General features: G+C 45.8%; 2 protein-coding genes across 2 annotated transcripts in view; both read right to left on the bottom strand.

Moving 5' to 3' along the window:
* The window catches only part of DIAPH1 (diaphanous related formin 1), a 133,818-nt gene extending 111,106 nt beyond the window's left edge, over positions 1-22,712 (bottom strand). The window contains exon 1 of the mRNA XM_072998373.2: positions 22,425-22,712. Coding sequence (XP_072854474.2) covers positions 22,425-22,580 — 156 coding nt within the window. The 5' untranslated portion in view covers positions 22,581-22,712. The remainder of the gene's footprint in view (positions 1-22,424) is intronic.
* Positions 1,097-6,008, bottom strand: LOC144588927 (uncharacterized). Its single transcript, XM_078392483.1, has 2 exons — positions 4,476-6,008; positions 1,097-1,868 (listed from the first exon to the last, which is right to left on the bottom strand). Exons 1-2 carry the CDS (start codon positions 5,928-5,930, stop codon positions 1,224-1,226), a joined length of 2,100 nt encoding a protein of 699 aa, XP_078248609.1. The 5' UTR covers positions 5,931-6,008; the 3' UTR covers positions 1,097-1,223.
* Positions 22,713-22,987: the final 275 nt, after the last annotated feature.

Below are 22,987 nucleotides of genomic sequence, written 5' to 3'. Positions count from 1 at the left end.
CCAATAAAAAGTGGGATCTCATATTAGGTTTCTGAATCAACACTGGTTCATGCCCGAAGCTTCTGACATCTCATTTCCTTACTCATTTTCAGAAAAATGAAATGGCCATGGACATGAAAACTTTTAATGTTAAGAGTGTCCAACGTGAATAATAAGTACTATGATTCACAAACCTCCTAGGACCTTTTTGATTATTCCCTTGTTATACAGCTGCCTATTTTAAGTGTTTGAAAAGAAACAAAGGATTTATTTACTAAATACTTAAGTAATGGAAACAGCTGTTATTTCAGTTGTTAATGGATTTTTCTTGGCAGGGAGGAGTTGTGTGTAAGAGATGTTTTGCTCTAAGACAACTTAATTTGCAAATGTACATACCACAAGAAACAACACTGGGTAGGTGGATGGGAGACTCGGGCTTAACAGGTCACATTATTAAGGATAGAAATCTTCAGGAGTATGTAATTACCCTATTTCTCTGAAAATAAGACCTAACCTAAAAATAAGCCGTACTATGATTTTTCAGGATGCTTGTAATATAAGCCCTACCCCAAAAATAAGCCCCAGTGAAGTGAAACCCCACCCTCCACCATTGTGTAGCAACCAGAAGATGTGACTGTATTTGAATAAATGTAGATTCTTATACATGAAAAAAATAAAACATCCCCTGAAAATAAGCCCTAATGCGTTTTTTGGAGCAAAAATTAATACGTATAAGATCCTGTATTATTTTCATGGAAACGCAGTACTAAACTACAAGGTGACTTGGTTTAGTTCCAGCATCAAATATTTTATACTATGGGAGCAAGTGTTCCCTTCTTTAAGACTTCTCTGTTTTTTCTACACAGTCCATTTTGTCCACTACTTTCACTTCAGCACAAATTGTACTTGGCTGTTCTGTCCAAATTCATTAGTGAAGACTTACCCATTGGAACTTTGCTTCTCTGCCATCCAAACTCTTATTATTTGTCTTAGCTTCTGAAATCTTATAGCTTATTTATTTTTATTGTGCACAAATCATACTGTGACGAGGTTCGTCTTTGGCCGGGGGGGGGGTTGGGTAGTAAAGGCGGGAAACAGGCGCGGAGGCGAGTTCGAGTCTTGAGAAATAACAACTTTATTAGCATGAACACTTAATTCCACTGGATCGAACGGATCCTTCAAAACGTCATCAGTTAACAGGGCATACTTCTTCGGTCTAACAACGGGCCGGCACATCTCTTCATCTACCAAGGGGCCGGGCCAAACCGCTCGCGATCCGTCAGGGGTCTTAAAGGCGCACTCCTGACGGCGCAGATGGTCCCACAGCAGGGGTGGCGGGCCCAATCCCCCTCCGGGGGTTTCTGTTGGAACTCGGGACCCGGGCGGATAACTCTCCGTCCTCCACCATGGTAGCCCACCGGGAAGACCGAGACCCTCCATTCCAAGGGTTCGTAAGTCCTACCGCGACCGCTAGTTGTAGGAGGCTCAGGCAGCAGACCTCCTCCTCCTGGCAAGCTTTGGGCGCCTGGGGTCCCGTCTGCTAGGCTCTTGGCATCCTTTAACCAATCTGTCTGCACCCCTCTCGTGGTACATCTGCCCAGCTCTCCTTCTCCCAGCCAACTAAACTCCCGCGCAAAATCTCCTTCCCCTTTCACCTCCTCCCACATGATCAAGTCCATCTCGGCTCCGCCCTCATCCACCAAGCACACTTCGGTAGGCCTCCTCTGTAGTTCTTCCTCACTCTCTATTTCTACCAGTATCCCTTCTGTACAGCCACTCGCGTCTTTCGGGCTTTCTTCTTCTGGGGACGGCACACTGGGTCCCACTCCTTCACACGCCCCCCTCTCTGAGTGGGCCGTCCTCCAGGGAAGGTTCTCCTTCTCCCCTTCCTGTCGAGAGAAATAGTCGGCATTAGAGTGTGCCTTCCCCTTCCTATACTGTACCTGAAATGAGAATGGTTGTAAACTAAGATACCATCTGGTTAGGCGGGCATTGGTATCCTTCATGCGATTAAGCCACTGCAAGGGCGCATGGTCTGTCACCAGTATGAACGGAGCCCCTAACAAATAATACCTCAGGGCGTGTACCGCCCACTTCACCGCCAAGGCTTCTTTCTCGATTGTCGCATACTTTTGTTCCCGATTACTCAACTTTTTACTTAAGTACATTACCGGGTATTCCACCCCATCTCTCCTTTGAGACAACACCGTGCCAATTCCCCTGTCAGAAGCATCTGTTTGTACCCAGAAAGGTAACTTGAAGTCCGGAGCATACCTAGAAGGTAAGGTTGCCAAGATCTCTTTAAGCTGTCTGAACGCGTGTTGTTCTGCTGCACCCCACATAATGCCTTTCCCTTTCCGTTTCCGCGTCAAATCTGTGAGAGGAGCTGCCACCTCCGCAAAATTGGGCACAAATTGTCTGTAGTATCCGGCGAGCCCCAAAAATTGTTGGACCTCTTTCTTAGTTTTGGGTACCGTCCACGATACAACTTTGTCTACTTTATCGGACACCGGTTGTATCTGGCCACCCTCCACCTGAAACCCTAAGAATTGTACCCCTCTCCGCGCGATCTTGCACTTATCAGGATTCACTTTCAGCCCAGCCTTCTCAATCTCCCCGAGCACCCTTTTTATGTGTTCCAGATGTTCTTCCCAAGACTTACTATAGATCAAGATATCATCGATGTAAGCCCCCGCGAATTCCCTAACCGGGGCTAAAACTTGATCCATCAGCCTTTGGAACGTTGCGGCGGCGCCATGCAACCCGAATGGCATTTTTTTGAACTGGAACAATCCCTGGGGCGTCACAAAGGATGTTTTCTCCTTGTCTTCCTCTCTTAAAGGTATCTGCCAATAACCTTTAGTAAGGTCAAGCGAGGTCAGATAGACTGACCCGCCCAACTTTTCCAATAGGTCATCCACTCGGGGCATGGGGTAAGCGTCAAATTTGGAAACTTCGTTCAATTGTCTAAAATCTACACATAGACGCATCTTCCCGTCAGCCTTTGGCACCATCACCGGGTAGCTACGCCAAGGGCTCCGTGAGGGTTCTATAATGCCCAGCTGCAACATTTCCTCAACCTCCCTACTGATAGCCTCTCTAAGGTGGTACGGCCAGGTTCTGTTCCCTGATCTCGTAACAACCCCTGCTGGGGTGTGTATCTCATGTTGTATCAGCTGAGTTTCACCTGGTACCCCTGAAAACAAATGCTGGAATTCGCCCTCTAGCTGCAATAAGTCTTGTTGTTGTGCCGCAGGTAAGGTCTCATCTATAGGTAACCGGCCCTCCATCCGCCCCCAAGAATCAACTTCTGGCCCAAACTCCTGCTCCTCTACTTCCCCCCACAAAGCCTCTCTTTCTTTCCACTCCTTAAGGAGGTTGACGTGAAAGATACCTTTCTTCTTAGTCTTGTCTGGCATATATATCTCATAGTCGACATCTCCTATTTTCTGTACCACCTCATAAGGGCCTTGCCAAGTCGCGAACAACTTGGCTTGTTCAGAAGGCATCAACAACAAAACCTTTTGCCCTGGTACGAACTCCCGCACTTTCACTCTTTGATCGTATCTCCTCTTTTGCCCGGCTTGGGCCTGGCCAAGGTTGGCCTTGGCCAGTCCCACTGCTGTTCTTAGATGCTCCCTCATTTCGATCACTTGTTGAATAGTTATCCGTGCATTGTCTGGACCTTCCTCCCACCTCTCTTTTACCAGGTCCAGAATACCTCTGGGGTTCCACCCATACATTAGTTCGAATGGAGAAAATCCTGTAGAGGACTGTGGTACCTCCTTTATGGCAAACATTAAGGGTGCCACCAACAGGTGCCATCGTCGGGGTTTCTCCATGACCAATTTCCGCAACATGCCCTTCAGGGTCTTGTTGAAACGTTCCACCAAGCCGTTGCTCTGAGGATGATACACGGCGGTGTGAATGGGTTTCACCTCTAGGAGGCGCCACAATTCCTTTAAGGTTTGGCTCATGAAATTCGTGCCTTGGTCGGTGAGTATTTCTTTGGGGAACCCCAGCCTCGTGAATACCTGCATCAACTCCCGCGCTAGCACTTTGGCCGTGGTCGATCTCAGTGGGACCGCTTCGGGATATCGGGTGGCATAATCTATGATCACCAAGATATGAGTGTGTCCCCCTTGTGACTTAAGCAGTGGTCCCACAATGTCTAACCCAATCCTTTGAAAGGGATGATCCATAAGAGGCAATGGGATTAACTCAGCCCCTGTGGGTGGCTTCCTTTGGGTTTTCTGACATTGGGGGCAGGTTGCACAATACTCTTTCACCCCCTTCCGCAATTCAGGCCACCAGAATCGCTGCTCTATCCTTGCCCTCATTTTTTCTTCTGCCAAATGTCCCGCCAAGGGAATATCATGAGCCAATTCCATAACTTTCGACCTCCATTTGGAAGGTACCACCAACCTTCTACTTGCATCCTCATGCACATAATACAACAGATTGTTATCCATTTCCCACCCCCTTTGTCCTCTTACAATGGTTCCCGATGGTTGAGCCGCCAGCAGGGGCTCCCGCAGCGACGCGTCATCCTGCTGCATGGCTCTCACTTGCTCTTGCGACATTCTCTGCAAAAAATCGGACTGATCCTTACTATCCTCCTCATCCCCTTGCAGCCCTTCCTTAACCGACCCCACATTGTGGGAGCCCACCCAGTCCCGACCAAGCAACATTTCACGCGTCAGTCCTGGAACGACCCCGATTTTCATGTGTCTCTCGTCGTCCCCTACTTTCACTGTAGCCCACATAGTTTGGTACTTTTTAAGGTCCCCATGGATGCATCGCACCGATAGTCCTCCATCCTTCTTATCGCCCGGCAGGTCCCTCACCAGGGTCGTCCCGCATCCCGTGTCTATGAGGGCTCTTTTTTTCATCCCATTCACCCAAGCGTCTATTTCCCATCGTTCCGAGGTCGGGCCCTTAGTTTCCACCGCGCGCGTTAATCGACCCACCCACGAACAATCAATCCCGGGGCAATTTCTTTTCACGTGGCCCGGAACCCCACAGGAATAACAGACGATCCTCCCCTCTTTGTTGTCCTTCCCTACCACTCCCGGGGTGTAGAGGGGGCGTCCGTCCTTGCCCTCTTTCCAGCCCGTGCCCGGCGCGTAAATCCTTTGATCAACTGTAATAGGCCGGACGGGCTTGGGTGCGAACGGCTCGAAACCTTTCCCGCGCGCTCTAGCAGATCCGCTCATCTCCGTGCCCGCCTTCGCAGTAAGGTTGGAAGTTGAAAGCGAAACTTCTCCCCCTCGTGGTCGCTGCCTCTCCGCCCAGGGGGCGGTCACTTCCTTGTTCGCCTCTTCCGTGTTGCTGAAGTCCTCCAGCAGCGTAATCGCCCTCTCTAGCGTTTTGGGATTATTCTTCTGCACCCAGTTTTTAGCGTTGGTTCCTAAGGACTGTACGAGCTGTTCAAGCACAACTGCATCCACTAGCTTTTCACCATCGTTTTCGGCTGGTTTTAACCATCTCATCGCATTAGCCCTCATTCTCTGTGCAACCGTACGCGGGTGGGTTCCTGGTTTCCACTTCAACTCCCTCAGTCTCTTTCTATAAGTTTCCTCCGTTAGGTTCAGGGTGCTCAAGATAGCATTTTTCACTGCATCATACCGCGTCGCCTCCTGAACTCCCAAGGTATCAACCACCTCCTGCAACAGGCCGGTGAGACATGGTATGAGCACCAGAGTCCACTGGTCTCGTGGCCACCCCGCAGCCGTGGCCACCCTCTCAAACGTGTGCAGGTACGCTTCAGGGTCATCCGTGGCGGTCATCTTCTGGATTCGGATTGGTGCCGGCCCCGCCACTAGGCTGCCCCTTACGTTAGCAAGATTCCTGCCGCCCCTCTCCTCTTCGCTCCCTCTCCCGCGCATCTGCCGGGCCATCAAGATTTGCTGCTCAGTCAGGTTTTCTATAAGTCGGGCTTGCCTCTCCATTGCTTCTCGCAACCGGTCTACCTCTTGGTTTCCCGCCAATTACGTCCCCCCGGCCCCACGTTGGGCGCCACTGTGACGAGGTTCGTCTTTGGCCGGGGGGGTTGGGTAGTAAAGGCGGGAAACAGGCGCGGAGGCGAGTTTGAGTCTTGAGAAATAACAACTTTATTAGCATGAACACTTAATTCCACTGGATCGAATGGATCCTTCAAAACGTCATCAGTTAACAGGGCATACTTCTTCGGTCTAACAACGGGCCGGCACATCTCTTCATCTACCAAGGGGCCGGGCCAAACCGCTCGCGATCCGTCAGGGGTCTTAAAGGCGCACTCCTGACGGCGCAGATGGTCCCACAGCAGGGGTGGCGGGCCCAATCCCCCTCCGGGGGTTTCTGTTGGAACTCGGGACCCGGGCGGATAACTCTCCGTCCCCCACCATGGTAGCCCACCGGGAAGACCGAGACCCTCCATTCCAAGGGTTCGTAAGTCCTACCGCGACCGCTAGTTGTAGGAGGCTCAGGCAGCAGACCTCCTCCTCCTGGCAAGCTTTGGGCGCCTGGGGTCCCGTCTGCTAGGCTCTTGGCATCCTTTAACCAATCTGTCTGCACCCCTCTCGTGGTACATCTGCCCAGCTCTCCTTCTCCCAGCCAACTAAACTCCCGCGCAAAATCTCCTTCCCCTTTCACCTCCTCCCACATGATCAAGTCCATCTCGGCTCCGCCCTCATCCACCAAGCACACTTCGGTAGGCCTCCTCTGTAGTTCTTCCTCACTCTCTATTTCTACCAGTATCCCTTCTGTACAGCCACTCGCGTCTTTCGGGCTTTCTTCTTCTGGGGACGGCACACTGGGTCCCACTCCTTCACACATACAAAGAAAAAAACACACAAAATAAGAAAAAAGACAATTCTATCTCAGAAGAAAAATACACATAATTGAAAAAACTCACCAGTGGAAAATAAATGTGTATATACTTCAGTAAAAGTTAACCAGATGTCCAGATAAAGTTATCAAGTATCTACTACATACTGAAATGCTGAAAGGGCATTTATCTTTTTCAGTCTTGCACTATGTGAAGAAGTATTCTTTTTCACCCCTTCACGGATTGCTGCTTTGTTGCGGCAAAGGGGCTTGAGTAATTCAGAGAAGCTATGAGCTATGCCGTGCAGGGACACCCAAAACGGACAGGTCATAGTGGAGAGTTCTGACTGAATGCGATCCACCTGGAGCAGGAACTGGCAAGCAACTCCAGTATCTTTGCCAAGAAAACCACATGAACAGAAACAAAAGGCTAAAAAATACGATGCTGGAAGATGAGCCCCTCAGGTCAGAAGGCGTCCAACATGCTACTGAGGAAGAGTGGAGGACAAGAACAAGTAGCTCCAGAGCTAATGAAGTGGTTGGGCCAAAGCCGAAAGGACACTCCGCTGCGAATGTGCCTGGAAGTGAAAGGAAAGTCCGATGCTGCAAAGAAAAATACTGCATAGGAACCTGGAATGTTAGATCTATGAACCTTGGTAAGCTGGATGTGGTCAAACAGGAGATGGCAAGAATAAACATTGACATCAGAGGACGAGATGGTTGGACAGTTTCATCGAAGCTACCGACATGAATTTGACCAAACTCTGGGAGGCAGTGGAAGACAGAAAGGGCCTGCATGCTCTGGTCCATGGGGTCACGAAGAGTCGGACATGACTTAACGACTAAACAACAACAACTCTTTTTCAGTGCCACTGTCTGATTTTCAATAAAATATATAATTTTATTTATAATTTAAAATAACTTATATTATGACCATTATGATCAATCAGTTGACTAAAATTAAAAATCAGCCCATGACCCCATACTTTCTTGAAAAATGTCTTATTTCCAATTTTCTGTTCTCGATTCCCCTGTGAGATTAATTAGCATGAGAAAATGGATCAAGCTCAAATCATAGTTCTATGACATGCCATGTTTCTCCAAGTACAAAAAGTATGGGGAACAGAATAAAATCTATTCTGACATATATAGATTCTAATGACATCACTACTGGAAAGGAATCTCATTCAGGAATATTTCAGAACAGTCCAGGACAGAGAATTCCACAAAGAATAAAAATTCTAGGTATTAATGCATGTCATCTGCATGTTGTAATCTGATGTTCAGCATTGCCCTAGCAATGTTTTGTCACACTGAGAATACTGACTGCATCAACAAAGCTTCTTAATGTAAATATATTGTTTCTCATTGACAACTTTTTTACATACCTTAAATTTTGATTACAATATTACTGTCAATGTTAAGAAACTGATGCACTGACAAAGATTATTAAACTTGGAACAGAATACACGGGGTATTTGATTACAGGTATGTGATATAATTATACTTGCTTCACACTTTAATTCTGTTGGAGACAGACTTAAGAATGGAAGGAAACGCCTTTTTTTTAAACTCCTGCTGGATCTTCAAAGAAGAATTTGCTTTTGAGGCTGAGTGTCTCTGCCTTGGGGTGACTAGCTTTAACCGAGCTGTACTGCCTCAGAACATTTTGAGACTACAAAATTCCAGGACAGCTGTATCTCTGTTGTGAATCTGGGCCTGCAAAGTATACACTCAGGTGAGCCAAAACAACATGTGATTGAACATCCTTCTGCAAACAAGCCACAGGGATTTCTTAACATTTTTCTTTACAGAGTATTTGCAGGTCATCTAGTTAATGTTCATCTGGTCAGAGCTAAAGAGATTGTTGCTGCTGCCATTTATAAAGAGACTTTTTGTGGTTCGAAAGAGACATGAGCAACTCCAGTTGTTCACATGTCAATTCATTTACAAACAAATTAGGGATCAGGCTCCAATTTTAACACCAAGGTAAATAAGCTGTCTCCACAATACCTCCTCATGCTCCCTGTGTTCAAGCACCTTCCTGTGGCTTATGTTTTGGTACTACAGCTGGATTGGGAGACAAAAATGTGAGCTTGATGGAGCGCCCTGGGAAAAGTTGAGAACAGGAGGCATCACCTGCGTGCCACTTTTGGAAATGAGTAAAGCAAGCATGTGAACAACAGCAAACATTCACTGAGCAACTTCGCAGGACTGCAGATGAGCTCTCTTCTTCCTCAGATAATTTGATCCAGTAATTATCCATTGATAATTACTAATGAAACCGAAGTGTTTGGAAACATGTTCCTTCCTTAGACTTGCAGCAGCTGCCTCTTCAGACATGACCAACTGTGGCTGATCTGGAGATGAGAATTGCCCAGTGATCGCTGGCAAAAGAAGCAGTGGTGTGGGTGGGTGTGACAAATGCTTTTTTTCCCCTCATACATGTGCCAACTGTCCTTTATCTTGCTTCTTTTTAATTAAATGCTTGGTAGTAAGTGCTAGAAAGGTCAGGTGACTGTCACTAGAAGCACACAAGATGGCCAGGGAATCTAGAGCTGCAATATAGAGCTTCAGTTCTCATGGCAATAGGAGGATGCTCCGTACACTTGGCATGAAGAACTAGCTAGGTTAAACTGCAAAAACAACAGCTGGCACAGAGCAGGCAATGGAAATGCCATAAGGCAGCCTACTTGCTCTTTGCAGCAGAAGGCTAGGAGTGCAGTATGGTATTTTCTGCGACCTGAAAAGCTACCCTATAAGTGGGAATGAATATACCAAAGAAAGTTGCCGTTATCAAAAAGAGTAGAGAAGAGTGCTTCAGTCTGTGCAGATCTTAGATTCTTGGAAGTCCATGACAATGAAACTGAGAGTTCAGACTTGGAAGCTTTATTTTCCAGAAACTGATCCTTAATAAAGAGAGAAATTTGAGACAGGAGTATAGTTGAGGTTCATCTCTTGGCCTCTTCTTTTGAAGACCAGGATTGTTAACCATATTCAATCTCTGATTTCTTTAGAATGTCAAGCAAAACATCTTTAACTTGATCACTAATAAAGTGACAATTACGTTGAGCTTTCAGGTTCTTCCAAACTCTTCATCAGAGATCATATAAAACCTCAGGTTTAAGCAGAAAGTCCTAACAACTGGACACTGGATGCCTATGGCTCATTAGAGTCAGGCTACCACGAAACCAAAATGAAGTTTATGATTCTAAATGAGATAGAGGTTACAAAGATATCCATCTGCAGGCTCTCTATCATACTAAGGACAAAAGCTTGGCTTGGTCTCCTACAGTTTTGCCTACTGCACTCCTGGAAATCTGATTACATCAGCTACAGGCACCACATCTGGGCCATCATCATCTTGAATTTTTTGCTTGAAGCCCAACATCTACACTATTTCTGCTTGAGGAAGAGTTCTGGAGAATTTTAAATATACATGAACATTACATACAATTTAGGGATTCTCCTGGAAGAAATTCAAGACAATAGATGTGGGGACTGTACTGAATAAAAATAAGTATTAGAGGTTTTTGGTGCTATTTACTGCTTGGTTAGCACCAAAGTTGTAGAAGAGCAAAGAAGTGTGCATGAGGTGACGACGGGCATGCGGCACAGGAATTATTTGATCACCCAGCATTCCAAGCAAGCACTGAGTCCCACTGTTACACTGTCTGAGCCATGGTGTGAGAGTAATGTGGCCAGAGAAAAGACATATTCCATCACTGTCATACAAGCGGAGAGGCAGGCAAAAGTGGTGTCAGATTAAGAACTGAAGCAGCAGAAGAGAAGGGAGACAGAAACCCAAATTCATATCCCTGATATCCCTGTCCTGTTGCCAAAGATGGGTCTGAGTGGTTGAGTGGAACTCCAGCTACTTCTGGGAGTCCTAATTTGGGAAGTTGCAGCCTTCTTTTTCACCTCCTAACTTAAACCTTGCCTTTTCTCACCTAATGCATCTTTATCACCAGTACAGCGTACCAGTGGTTGCTGGATTTTCTGCAACAGATACTGTTTTTTGTCTTGCCTACTTATGTCACTATGCCTCCTTAAAGCCAACCGGTAAGTATCTGGCCCACTGGCACAAACGTTGCAGAACCTGTGATCTCTTGTACCAGAAGCTCAACTATGAAATTCCCCACTCAGAAAGGCATTGCTAGTCTCCAGGATCTCTGTGGCTTTCAAGGACATCTTGAAAGCTATCACTAACTGGAAGATGACAATGTAAGTTCAACCTGAATGGGTTCCTGCTATTCAACCTGCTTCTCTACAATCAGGAAAATGCTGTTCCATTCAATCTCTACATACTGTTCTGTGTGATGCCTCCTTAGGCCTTCTTGTCCCCTGCCTAATGAGGCCTGTGCTATAAGAAATTTGTTACACCTTAAGAGGTTGCAGAACTCTTAGCTGTTTTCAACCCAACAAACTAATATGGCATCTCCTTTGGCAACTGGAATACAGTAGACAGTGTAGCTTACCAAAACAACCTGAACTCCAATCACTGCTTGTCCTGAAAACTCATTAGATGCAGTTCTGCTATCCTTCTTCCAGTCTATTTCACAGAGTTTTTCCAAGTATGAAATTATGATAAACCTGTATATGCTACCCTCAACTACCGTGTTTCCCCGAAAATAAGACAGGGTCTTATATTAATTTTTGCTCCAAAAATGCATTAGGGCTTATTTTCAGGGGATGCTTTAATTTTTTCATGTACAACAATCTACATTTATTCAAATACAGTCATGTCATCTTCTGGTTGCTGCACAATGGTGGAAGGTGGGGTTTCACTTAACTAGGGCTTATTTGGGGGGTAGGGCTTACATCACGAGCATCCTGAAAAAATCATACTAGGGCTTATTTTCAGGTTAGGTCTTATTTTCAGGGAAATAGGGTAAAATATAAGTGAAATACTACAACTGAACAATTATAGTGACAACGGAAATGTCAATGCTGTTTTCCTTCTCTGTATTACCAATCATCAAAGTGTTTTTTCTTCTTTCCTTGTCATACTCTGCTTTTAAATGGAAGTATCAAAGCACACAAACTTCAAAAGATAATCTAGTCAATACCTTTGCCCTTAAAACAGGACTAGGTGCATCTAAAAGTATCTGAAGCACTCACACACTTTATCCAATACATTTCCAAAGCTACCAGAAATAAAGTGTATCATGATGCCCTGTTTTAATGCACATCTGTCATGACCGCTCTTGATGTGATCAATGCTTTCCATGCTGGTATATGAAGATGTAATTCATTCCTCAAAGATAAAACACAGAACTTACTAATTTATACAGCATTCCAGATCTGTCTAGAAGTTACCGTATTTTTGCACCATAAGACGCACTTTTTCCCCCTCCAAAAGGGGGGTAGAAAGTCTGTGCGTCTTATGGTGTGAAGGTGGTGACTTCGCCCCCACTGGCCCCGTGGGGGGGAGCGTCGCAAGGGTCCGAGGGAGCCTTCCAGGACCCTTGCGATGCTCCCCCACCCCCCCACGGGGCCAGCGCAGGCGAAATCGCCAGCTTCCAGGTGGGGGGAATGTCGCAAGGGTCCTGGAAGCTCACTCAGACCCTTGCGACGCTCCTCCCACCGGCAAAATCGCCAGTTTCTGGGAGTGTTTTGAGGCTTCCCAAGCCTCAAAACACTCCCAGAAGCTGGCGATTTTACCCCCCCCCGGCCCCTTGGGGGGGTGGGGGTAGCGTGGCAAGGGTCCAAGGGAGCCTCCCAGGACCCTTGCCAGGCTGCCCACACCTCCCCACGGGGCCAGCCCTGGCGAAATCGCCAGGTTCTGGGAGTGTTTGGACACTTGGGGAGCCTCCAAACACTCCCAGAAGCTGGCGATTTTACCCCCCCCTGGCCCCGTGGGGGGGTGGGAGTAGCGTGGCAAGGGTCCAAGGGAGCCTCCCAGGACCCTTGCCAGGCTGCCCACACCTCCCCACAGGGCCAGACCTGGCAAAATCGCCAGGTTCTGGGAGTGTTTGGAGGCTTGGGGAGCCTCCAAACACTCCCAGAAGCTGGTGATTTTACCCCCCCTGGCCCCGTGGGGGGTGGGGGTAGCGTGGCAAGGGTCCAAGGGAGCCTCCCAGGACCCTTGCCAGGCTGCCCCCACCTCCCCACGGGGCCAGCCCTGGCAAAATCGCCAGGTTCTGGGAGTGTTTGGAGGCTTGGGGAGCCTCCAAACACTCCCAGAAGCTGGTGATTTTACCCCCCCTGGCCCCGTGGGGGGGTGGGGGTAGTGTGGCAAGGGTCCAAGGGAGCCTCCCAGGACCCTTGCCAGGCTGCCCCCAGCCCCCCCCCACGGGGCCAGCCCTGGCAAAATCGCCAGCTCCCAGGACCTTTTGAGAGGCTGGAAAGCTTCTCAAAAGGTCCTGGAAGGTCGCTATTTCACCCATGCTGGCCCCGTGGGGGGGTGGGGCTAGCGTGGCAAGGGTCCAAAGGAGCCTCCCAGGACCCTTGCCAGGCTGCCCCCACCCCCACCCCCACGGGGCCAGCCCTGGCAAAATCGCCAGCTCCCAGGACCTTTTGAGAGGCTTCTCAAAAGGTCCTGGAAGGTCGCTATTTCACCCATGCTGGCCTTGTGGGGGGGTAGCGTGGCAAGGGTTTGGAAGGCCCCATCGGACCCTTGCCACGCTACCCCCACCCCCCCACGGGTCCAGGGGGGGCAAAATCGCCACCTTCTGGGGCTCTTTTGAAGCTTCCCAAGCCTTAAAAGAGCCCAGAAGGTGGCGATTTTGCCCCCTCTGACCCCCGGGGGGGGCAGGGTGAGTCTCTAAAGGGTCCTGGAACACACTCTAGGACCCTTTGGAGGCTCACCCTGCCCCCCCACCAGGCTAGAGGGGGCGAAATTGCCACCTTCTGGGGCTCTTCTGAAGCTTTCCAAACCTCAAAAGAGCCCCAGAAGGTGGTGATTTTGCCCCCTCTGGCCTTCAGGGGGTCTGGGTGAGCCTCCAAAGGGTCCTAGGTTGTGTTCCATAAGACAGACCTCTCCATAAGGCTCACCAATTTTTAGAAGAAAACAGATTTTTTTTCCTGTTTTCTTCTCCTAAAAATTTGGTGCGTCTTATGGAGAGGTGCGTCTTATGGAGTGAAAAATACGGTACTTATTTAGTTTAATGGTACCTATAACAAATAACAAATAGATTATAACACAAGCTTTTGTGGAAATTATAGTGAGTTTGTGCTATGATAACTTTAAGATACCCAAGCATTGTTACTTACTTACTTACTTACTTACTTACTTACTTACTTACTTACTTACTTACTTACTTACTTACTTACTTACTTACTTACTTACTTATTTATTTTATATCCCGCCTATCTAGCCAACTCAGGACCACTCTAGGCGGCTAACAATCAATAAATAATTAAAATATACATATATAAAACAGCCAATAATAAAACTGTATGTCAACATGTCATTTAGAAAAGAACTGGATACTCTTATGAACGAGTGTTACCTCTGTCTCACATACAAATGTCTATAAATTATCAAGGAAGAGGGCATGCATATTCTGCAAAATACCGACACTGACTCCAATTCAGTTTATTGATAGCTAGATCCTCCAGATCTTTACTTAATTCCCTACAGTGTGGCTTCATTATATATGGAAAAGAAATAATTTATAACCTATATTACTATCCATTTTAAAGCTTTAAAGCGATCTGCAATCTATCTGTGCATTTCTGATTTAAGCCTAAATAACTGTACATTAAGATGATGCATGCTGGAGCACTGGCAGAAATATTACATTTACAAAACACAAGGGAAAACACTATCAGAAAGTACACAATCTCTATCGGACAATAAACAAAGCAAAACAAAAACAACATTAAAAAGAAGACATTGTGGCACCTTAAAGAGTATGTTGCATATTTTAATGTGAGAGTTTGTGGATCAAATCCACTTTCTCAGATATCACTCTTATATCTGAGGAAGTAGACTTGATCCATGAAAGTTCACATTAAAATATACCACTTAGTCTTTAAGGTGCCACAATGTTCTTGTCTCTCTTATTTCGTTTTTGTTTTGTTTTGTTTTGTTTCTTGTCTGATATGACTGCACTGGCTAACATGGCTACCACTTCAAAAACTAAAATATTTCTGTTATCAGAAGACTTCAGCTTCAGGAGCCATGCAAATATTATGTAGACTGTTTAACTCTGGAACTTCAGACAAATTCATAACCAGGTTGGAAAGGTGTCTTTGCTATTAACCATTTCTTTCATAGTCTAGGATTTTTAGCAGTATTCTTACTTGGTGCATAATTAAGAAACAAACCTCAAGCAACACTTCACATATTTTTAAAAATTCCACTACAGCTTCTAGCTGAAACCAGTCCATGAAGACTTGATGATACACAGAGAACTCAATGCAGTTGATCAGAAAGCACTTGTGCTCAAAAAGACATTTTTCAGGAGAATGCAAACTACTAACATTCAGAGAACTACACTGGCATGCATTATTATTTATATTCCATTCTTCAAATAAAAATTTTTGGTAACACAATCTATCAAAAAAATTTTAAACATCTTTAAAACAGCAGAAAGAAGTAACAACACTAACACCCAGACTGAAAATTCCAGTGAATTTAAATCAGCCCAGCATAATGAATTAATACCAATTTCATGTGAATGTAGACCAAACAAAACAGAGGAGGCTTATAGCCTGTCTAAAAACTGACAGATGAGAGACCAAAATGTATCATGAAAAAGGGGATTCCATAAATATGGGGCCACTAATGAAAAGGTCTTCGCCTTTGTACCAGCTGATTTAGTTCATAATAGCAGGGAATTAATACAGTCTGTATCACAGACTTTAATGCTCAGGTGAGTTTGCATTTTGCAGAGGGTTCTGCCAGTAATTTGATCCCAAACTAATAAGAGATTTAAAAGCCAATGGCAACACTCAAAATTGAACTTGAAAGCAAATGCACAGCCCGTGTAGCTAGTGCCAAAGACATTTAACAAATCCTGTCCTCAACAGCAGACATCTCGCTTGCTCTGTGCACTCACTGAAGCTTTCACAGGCAGCCCCCAGTAAACCAAACTGAAGCAGTCAAATCTGAATGCAGCCAAAGCATTAGTAATTGAGGCAGGATCTGCTGCATCCAGATTAAGCCACAGTAAGCGCACCACTCAGTCTCTAATCCTGAGGACACCCAAGCTGTTCACCAAATTTGTTTGAGCAGTGGTCCCCAACCTTGGGTGCCCAGATGTTTTTGGACTGTAACTCCCAGAAATCCTGACCAGAGCATCTAGTGGAGAAGGTTTCTGGGAATTTTAGTCCAAGATCATCTGGGGACCCAATGCTGGAAACCACTGTTCAGAGGGGGTGTGGCCATAAAAAGATTCAGCAAGTACATGTAGCCATGTTGGCCAGTTTGTACACACAGACAACACTTCTATTTTGTTGAGATTCATTTTTTTTACTTTGTTCATCCTCATCCCCTCTAGCTCAGGGTTATTTTAGGACTGCTTTTTCCAACTATTCTAGCACTATAACTTTCTTCAAGAAAGCAGTCAACTTTTTCAATCTCCATCCAGTTAAACTTTATTAGTCAAGTATTCGAAGAACAAGTGATTGGTTGAGACTAGATGGGAGCTTCATTCTCAAATATGAATATGATGCCACCTTGCACGGGTGGCTGTCCCAATTACCTCCCATCCCCATACCCTGCCAAACCACAACGTACAGTGTGCATGGCTGGCATAATCTCCTTCACCTCAATCACAGCCCTGCCTCCCTGCTCACCCAGCCACTCCAGCAAGGGGGCTGGATGACAAGTCTCCCTGCTCAGTCACAAATACGAAGCCCCCATCTCTAGTTGAGACCGGCAAGCAGCTTGCCCACCACTTAAGGCTGTACAAGCAGAGTTCTGGCTGGACCCTTCTCTGCAAAATCACACAACAAACAAGTCAAAACATATGGAAGCAATTTTGCTTACAAAATGCAAAGCAAATTGGTTGCACAAACACCATGTAAATTCCATTAATTGAGTATGTGGGACAGTAAGTTGAGTTATTCAAGAAGGTCTATTAGGCTTTTGCACTGTAACCTAGGTTCTCCTTTCCATCCTACATTCAACCTTGAATGTATCATACAGAAGTCTTACAGTTGGCTAAAGGAAGTATACCAAAACAGTGTGTACTGGCAAAATGGATAAAAATCAATAATTTTTTAAAAAATTATTTAAATCATGATTTGACTTAAAATGATTTTTTTAAATTTCAACCATCAAAAAATCTGATTTTTTAGAATTTAAATTATGATTTAAATAATTTGATTTAAACCAAATCCACCCTGCCAGGAGACCTGAAATCAGATACAGTACCTGCTAGAACATGGAAACTCATGGAGGGAAGGGTGTGCGATGCTGGGAAAACCATTCCTTAAATATCTCACATATCTTGAAAACCCTATCAGAGTTGATGTAAGTCAGATACAACTTCAGGGCATGTAACAAATACCAAAAACAGAGAAAGTTCTTATTTAACATAGCATTCATCTATGAAATAAAATGCATCCTTAAAGGTGACACTCATAATCTCTAATTCTCACTTTAAAGCCAACTGGATCTTTTTTGCTGGGCCTGCTCAATTAAAGCATGGAAATAATTAATGTGCTCTGTAACCATAAATTATTGTTAATAAGATAGTTTAGACCAAAGAAAAGTTTGTACTTTTACTGTTTAACAGTTCTCACTGTTTGTTTTTGTCCTGGAATGCAGGTGATGTGATAAAAGCCATTACACACAAACATACACACAAAGATTGCAGAAGAAACTGACACAATTGGGGGGGGGGGAGCATTTTTCCAGGATAGACAAAAATCAATTATTCTTTAAAACCAATTTGATTTAAATCACAATTTTGATAGTTTAAATCAAAAAAACCAATATGATTCAAAAATTGTATTTAAATTCTCAAAACTCCGATTATTTAAAATTTAAATAAATCTGATTTAAATCAAATCCATCCTGGCATATTCTATTACAGATTCCTTATTTATGCAAGCAAGTGTTTGTCTCTGTCTTTACTCAAGGGCTATACTACAGTGAGGCTAATTCAAATCACAGTAAGTACTTTTATAAATGTAAATAAGGCAGGGAGAGAACTTAAAACTAACAGGTACAGACTGGTGCTTGCTTAAATCTTCCCAAACATGACGATTCCTTTCCCCCCGCCTATGTAAATTATATGAAGAAAATCATGTTCCTTCCAAATAGAATGTTCTCTGCACAGAGTACAAACAGCTTACTGACATCAGTCACTAGACAAATCCTCTACAGTATTTACACATTTCCAGCAAAATCTTGTAGCATGGAGAAGTAAAATATATTTTTCACATTGAGACTGTTTTCATTCAGTTATAATCTTTCACAAGGCTACATGCCATATTGTCTTTCTCTTAATATCTTCTCCACTTCACATGGTTTCTCCCTCTTTCTCTTCCCTGGCAAGAATCTTAAGGAGGAGTGTTGATGTGTTTAGCTGTGCACGTCCTGCATGGGGGTGATCTGTTTTAATGATTATTATCATGCCGCCAAGGTCATCACCGCCATCTCTTCTCTCATACTCACTCCATCCATTGCCCTAAAATTCACACTTTTTACTGAAAGCTCCTGATGTTCCCTAGGCAAACATAAAGCACACTATTGAGTTTTTTACAAGATATTTGTTCCTTGTTCTCTTCCTTAGTACTCAGATCTGTCATCCTGTCATAAACTCATACAAGTTTTGCAGAAAGCAAATAATTCAAAACAGTATATGAGGAAAAAACATATCTACCAATGATACTGAACCTTACATCTGGAAAACCTCATTTGAACCCCAATAGCTGATCTGCTTCAATGTCGCAGCAGCTGTGACAAGGCTGATTTGTCCGGGTCTCTTTAGCTGTTGTAGGTGCAACTGTTCTGATGTCACAAAAGAGACTTTCAAACTTTACACTATACAGTGGTGCCTCGCATTACGATGTTAATTCGTTCCAGCGAAATCGCTGTAGAATGAAAACGGCGTAATGGGAAAATAAAAAGCCCATTGAAACACACTGAAACCCCTCCAATGCATTCCAATGGGCTGGAAACTCACCGTCCAGCGAAGATCCTCCATAAGGCAGCCATTTTCAGTGCCTGTGCAGCGAGGAATCCGTCCCAGAAAACAGGGGGGAGCCATTTTATTTACTGGTGGCCATTTTGAAACCGCCGATCAATTGGAGGAAAATTGTCGTTCTGCGAAGAATCGGTTCCCGAAGCAGGGAACTGATCATCGCAAAGCGAAAAAAAACCCATTCAGACCATCGCAATTGCGATCGCAAAAAGATCGTCGTAATGCGGTTTTGTCGTAATGCGGGGCAATCGTAAAGCGAGGCACCACTGTACTGGTTACAAAACTTGCGAATACTTTGACTGCATTTCAAGATCCACAAGCAACCTTTCTAAAAATGAACCCTGGAAGCACTGCCTATATATATCCCATGACACTGTGGGATAAATCAATTGAGAAATTCAAAGCTTTCAGATGGAAGCTGGACAACATCCACTTATTAAAAGGAATTTGGCAATGCCATGCTGTACTCCAGTACACTGAAGCTCTCTCAGATTATCATATGTTAACAACAAAGTGAGTTATGGCAAGACTGAACAGTTCTTCTGAAACACCATTTTTTCCTGAAAAGAGAGAAGTCCTCTACACTGGAGAGGAATAAGTCATAGGGCCATCTGCCTGTGTCCTGGAGAGAGGTGTTAACACAAGGAGCTCAGCAATCATTTCACCTGCGAATTGTTTAAAGCTCAAAGAAGAGGCGAAAGGGTATAGAAGGATTTCTGAACTTTGAGACAGATAATTCCTACCACCAGTGTATGATTGCTCTTCCACAGTAAGTGACAAATGGAATTACAACAGACATTCCACATTATTAGAGAGAAGTTCAGAATATAGCAAAGTCCCTCATAGCTCAGCATACATTTTCTATACCGATGTGAAAAACATTTCGGAACTAAGGACCAGTTTCCAGAGCCCACGGCTAAACTGCCATGCCACTTTTAAACAGTACTGCAAAGCCCTTCTGAAAGCTGCTACCACTGCATCCCATTATGGAGAGGGATCTGTTAGTTGTTTGCAATCACTCTGATCTGAAACAACCAGAGGAGTCACTCATCCTTGCAGGGGTGGAGTCCAGAACTTCTGGAGGCTGAATTCTGTCCTTCCACAGCCACCTTACACCTGCAGAACTGAGCTATGTATTCATCTCTGCCCAATCGTCTTTGCACCAGGCACCAGTTTAAATATGTTTACCTTTTAACTAGTATTAAAACTTTTCAGTCTATTTTTTTAAACATTGAACTAAAACAATGAATACCACTTTATTTAAAACCATATTCTAGTACTTCCCCCATCAATAGTATAATACAAGTTGGAAAGCTATGGAGGTATATTACTACAACATATTGAGTTAAGCATTATTTCACTAAGGTATCAATCAATGCTCCCACTAATTTTCAGCTCCACTGGGCAGGGATTAGACCCTCTTGTGCGTGGGTTTCTCCCCACCCCACATGGAATTCCATTATGCCAGAATAAAAGGGGCTGGAGACACTCACTGTGAGTGTGTGAAATAAGTAAGCTGCCCGGAGGGAAGCGGAGTCAAACACACACACACATTAGAGGGAATCTTGGTGTCAAGGCATTTCTGCAGCTATAGCTGGGAAATCATCTTAGCACTGCTGGATAGCCCACTGGTTTAGGTCTCTGGCTGCCAAGACAGAAGTTGGGAGTTCCTATTCCCCATTGTGCCTCATTGACAGGGGCTGGAGTTGATGATCCACAGGGTCCCTTCCACCTCTACAGTTCAAAGATGATGATGGTGATGATGACGATTATCATCTAAAGATTTATTGAAAACAATTAAAGCGGGTAAAAACATGGTAGCCACAGCAAAGAGCATCATGGACGTGTGCTAACCAGGGTATAGTTTAGCACCCCGTGGCTCTTAGATCAAATGAACTATCTCTGGTTACCAGCATGACAAAACTGAGACTGTTCTATTTCAGGCACATCATGAGAAGGCAAGATTCTATGGCAAAAAACAATAACGATGGGAAACGTTGAAGGCAACAGGAAAAGAGGAAGACAAAATATGAGACTGACTCCCTAAAGGAAACCACACGAGCTCAGCACGGCTGCTGAGAAGAGGACATTTTGAAAATCACTCGTTCATAGGGTCACCATGTTGGAGGTGACTTCACAGCATGTAACAACATAAATTGCTTATTTCAAAACCACACTTCTTGAAAGAAGACAGTAGTATTAAAGAAGGTATTAATGGTATCTACAGTTTTGCAGACTTCATGAGATAAACATATGATAGCAAAATGAAATTGTACTTTGAAAATATGAGATAACTTCAAATGATGGTGATATTTTGTGAACAAATATCTAGGTAAAAATTGTGAGGGAAACGGTCATGTAATTCCAGAGCAAACACACTGTCTGGAAGCAGTCCCAGCTAGAAGTCTTGCTATTGAGAGGTGTGAGCCTTCCTCTGGCTACACCACCACCTCCACCAAGCTATTTTCCTTTTGGAAACTTTTCAGTACCCTGCCAGGAAAGCCATGAGGCATCAACACATGGATGGCTTTAAAACTTAGAAAGCAAAACCTCAAGGGATTTGATTCACAGACTCCCACGTGTAGCCTAATTTTGGCTTATAATAAAGAGGTACCTTGGGAACTGGGCTGGACTGTTGACCCCATTAAGACCCAAAGGCCCCTAGCCTGTCTTTTAGGATGAGATCCTCCAGGTTACTTGACAGGACTGCTAGGGCTCTCCCTGTCAGAAGTTGCATTTCACTGAGTTGCTACCTATCATCAGTTATGTATACATCCTGTGGAGCTCTAGTTTCAAAGTTCATGAGGAAAATATCCAGAATACTTCTTGTTATATTTATAGAAGAGGGCAGAAAGAAGCCAAAAGAATTAGACGATTCTCTTTACAAATAAACCTAATACAAAACCTGGTCCTGGCAGAAATATGCATGATCCGCCTACAGAAAAGAATTCCGCTTGAATCCTACAGAACATGAGATTTTAAAAACTGTGGGAAACCTGGGGCGGGGGGGGGGGGACGCAAACTAAAAGTCCCACCGCAGGCTTCAACCTCGGTTCGGGCATACCCTCACGCCCTTTCGGAGCGGTTCACGTGAAACCCTTGAGAAACCCATCTCCGTAAAACAGGAGCCCAAATACCACAATCCCCTCACACGGAAGAGTAAAGGCAACGGGAAGAGGGACGGAGCCCAGCCAAAAACTGCCCCAGAGTTCGGAGGGAAACGTTGCCCTCCTACACACGCACACACATACGGCAACACCTGGGCGAGGAAAGGCCGGGGAAAGCAGAATTGGGGACTCTTTTGCTGCCCGACTGAGGCGGGAGGGGAGGAAACTTCCTGCCCCGCCCTGCCCCCCTTTACCCCACGGGAAGCTGACGGGACACCTGCCCGGAGTGCGGAAGAGAGAGACCGGGGCCGCCGCCTCGACCCCGGCCGAGCCTTTACCTCAGGGCAGGTGTTGCCTCCCCCCTCCGGTCCACCTTCCACCCCCACCCCCACCCCCAGGTCCACCCCTCCCGCTCGTGAATACTCACGAATTTCCGGGACTTCCCCGCTCCTCCGCCGCCGCCACCGGGATCTCCCGCCATCGCCGCGGCTGAAGCCTCGTCGGGGCTCTTGCCCTTCTTCTTCTCGCGGCCGGCGCCCCGCGCGGATCCTCCACCGCCGCGACCGCCGCCGCCGCTCTCCATAACGCTTTGCCCAGGCAGGCCCGCGCTCACCCGAGAAGGGGATCCTTCACTCCGCCGGGTGACCCATCGCCACGCTCAGCCAGCAAAGCCGCCGCCAGGAGCAGGAGCAAGACTAAAGGGAAGACCCAGCGGCGCTTCTGCTGCTGCTGCTGCTGCTCCTGCCGCCGGCGCCGGCACCACCACGACCAGGAGCAGCGCCAACGGCGGGCTCCGCTCAGAAACAACGCCGCCGCCGCCGCCGCCGCTACCGCCTCCCAGGTGGCCCGGCAGCAGCGCCTGCCTGCAACTACCGCCTCCTCGGCTTGCGTGCGCTCGATGGCTCATTCGGAATCCACGCCCGCCTTCGGGCGCCACGCCCATCGCGCTGTCGTCACTGCACGCCGCAAAGCGAGCTCCCGGGAACCAGA

The sequence above is a fragment of the Pogona vitticeps genome, chromosome 4 (genome assembly GCF_051106095.1).
Source record: "Pogona vitticeps strain Pit_001003342236 chromosome 4, PviZW2.1, whole genome shotgun sequence".
In the NCBI taxonomy this organism is placed as follows: domain Eukaryota; kingdom Metazoa; phylum Chordata; class Lepidosauria; order Squamata; family Agamidae; genus Pogona; species Pogona vitticeps.
This window is presented reverse-complemented; position numbering and strand designations above follow the sequence as displayed.

Excerpts from the sequence above, each read along its gene's own strand:
- LOC144588927 (XM_078392483.1), bottom strand. The coding sequence starts at position 5,930 with ATGGAGAGGCAAGCCCGACTTATAGAAAACCTGACTGAGCAGCAAATC. Across the intron at positions 1,869-4,475 it reads CTCAACCATCGGGAACCATT|GAAGGGGAGAAGGAGAACCT; the intron begins GTAAGAGGACAA and ends TTCTCTCGACAG.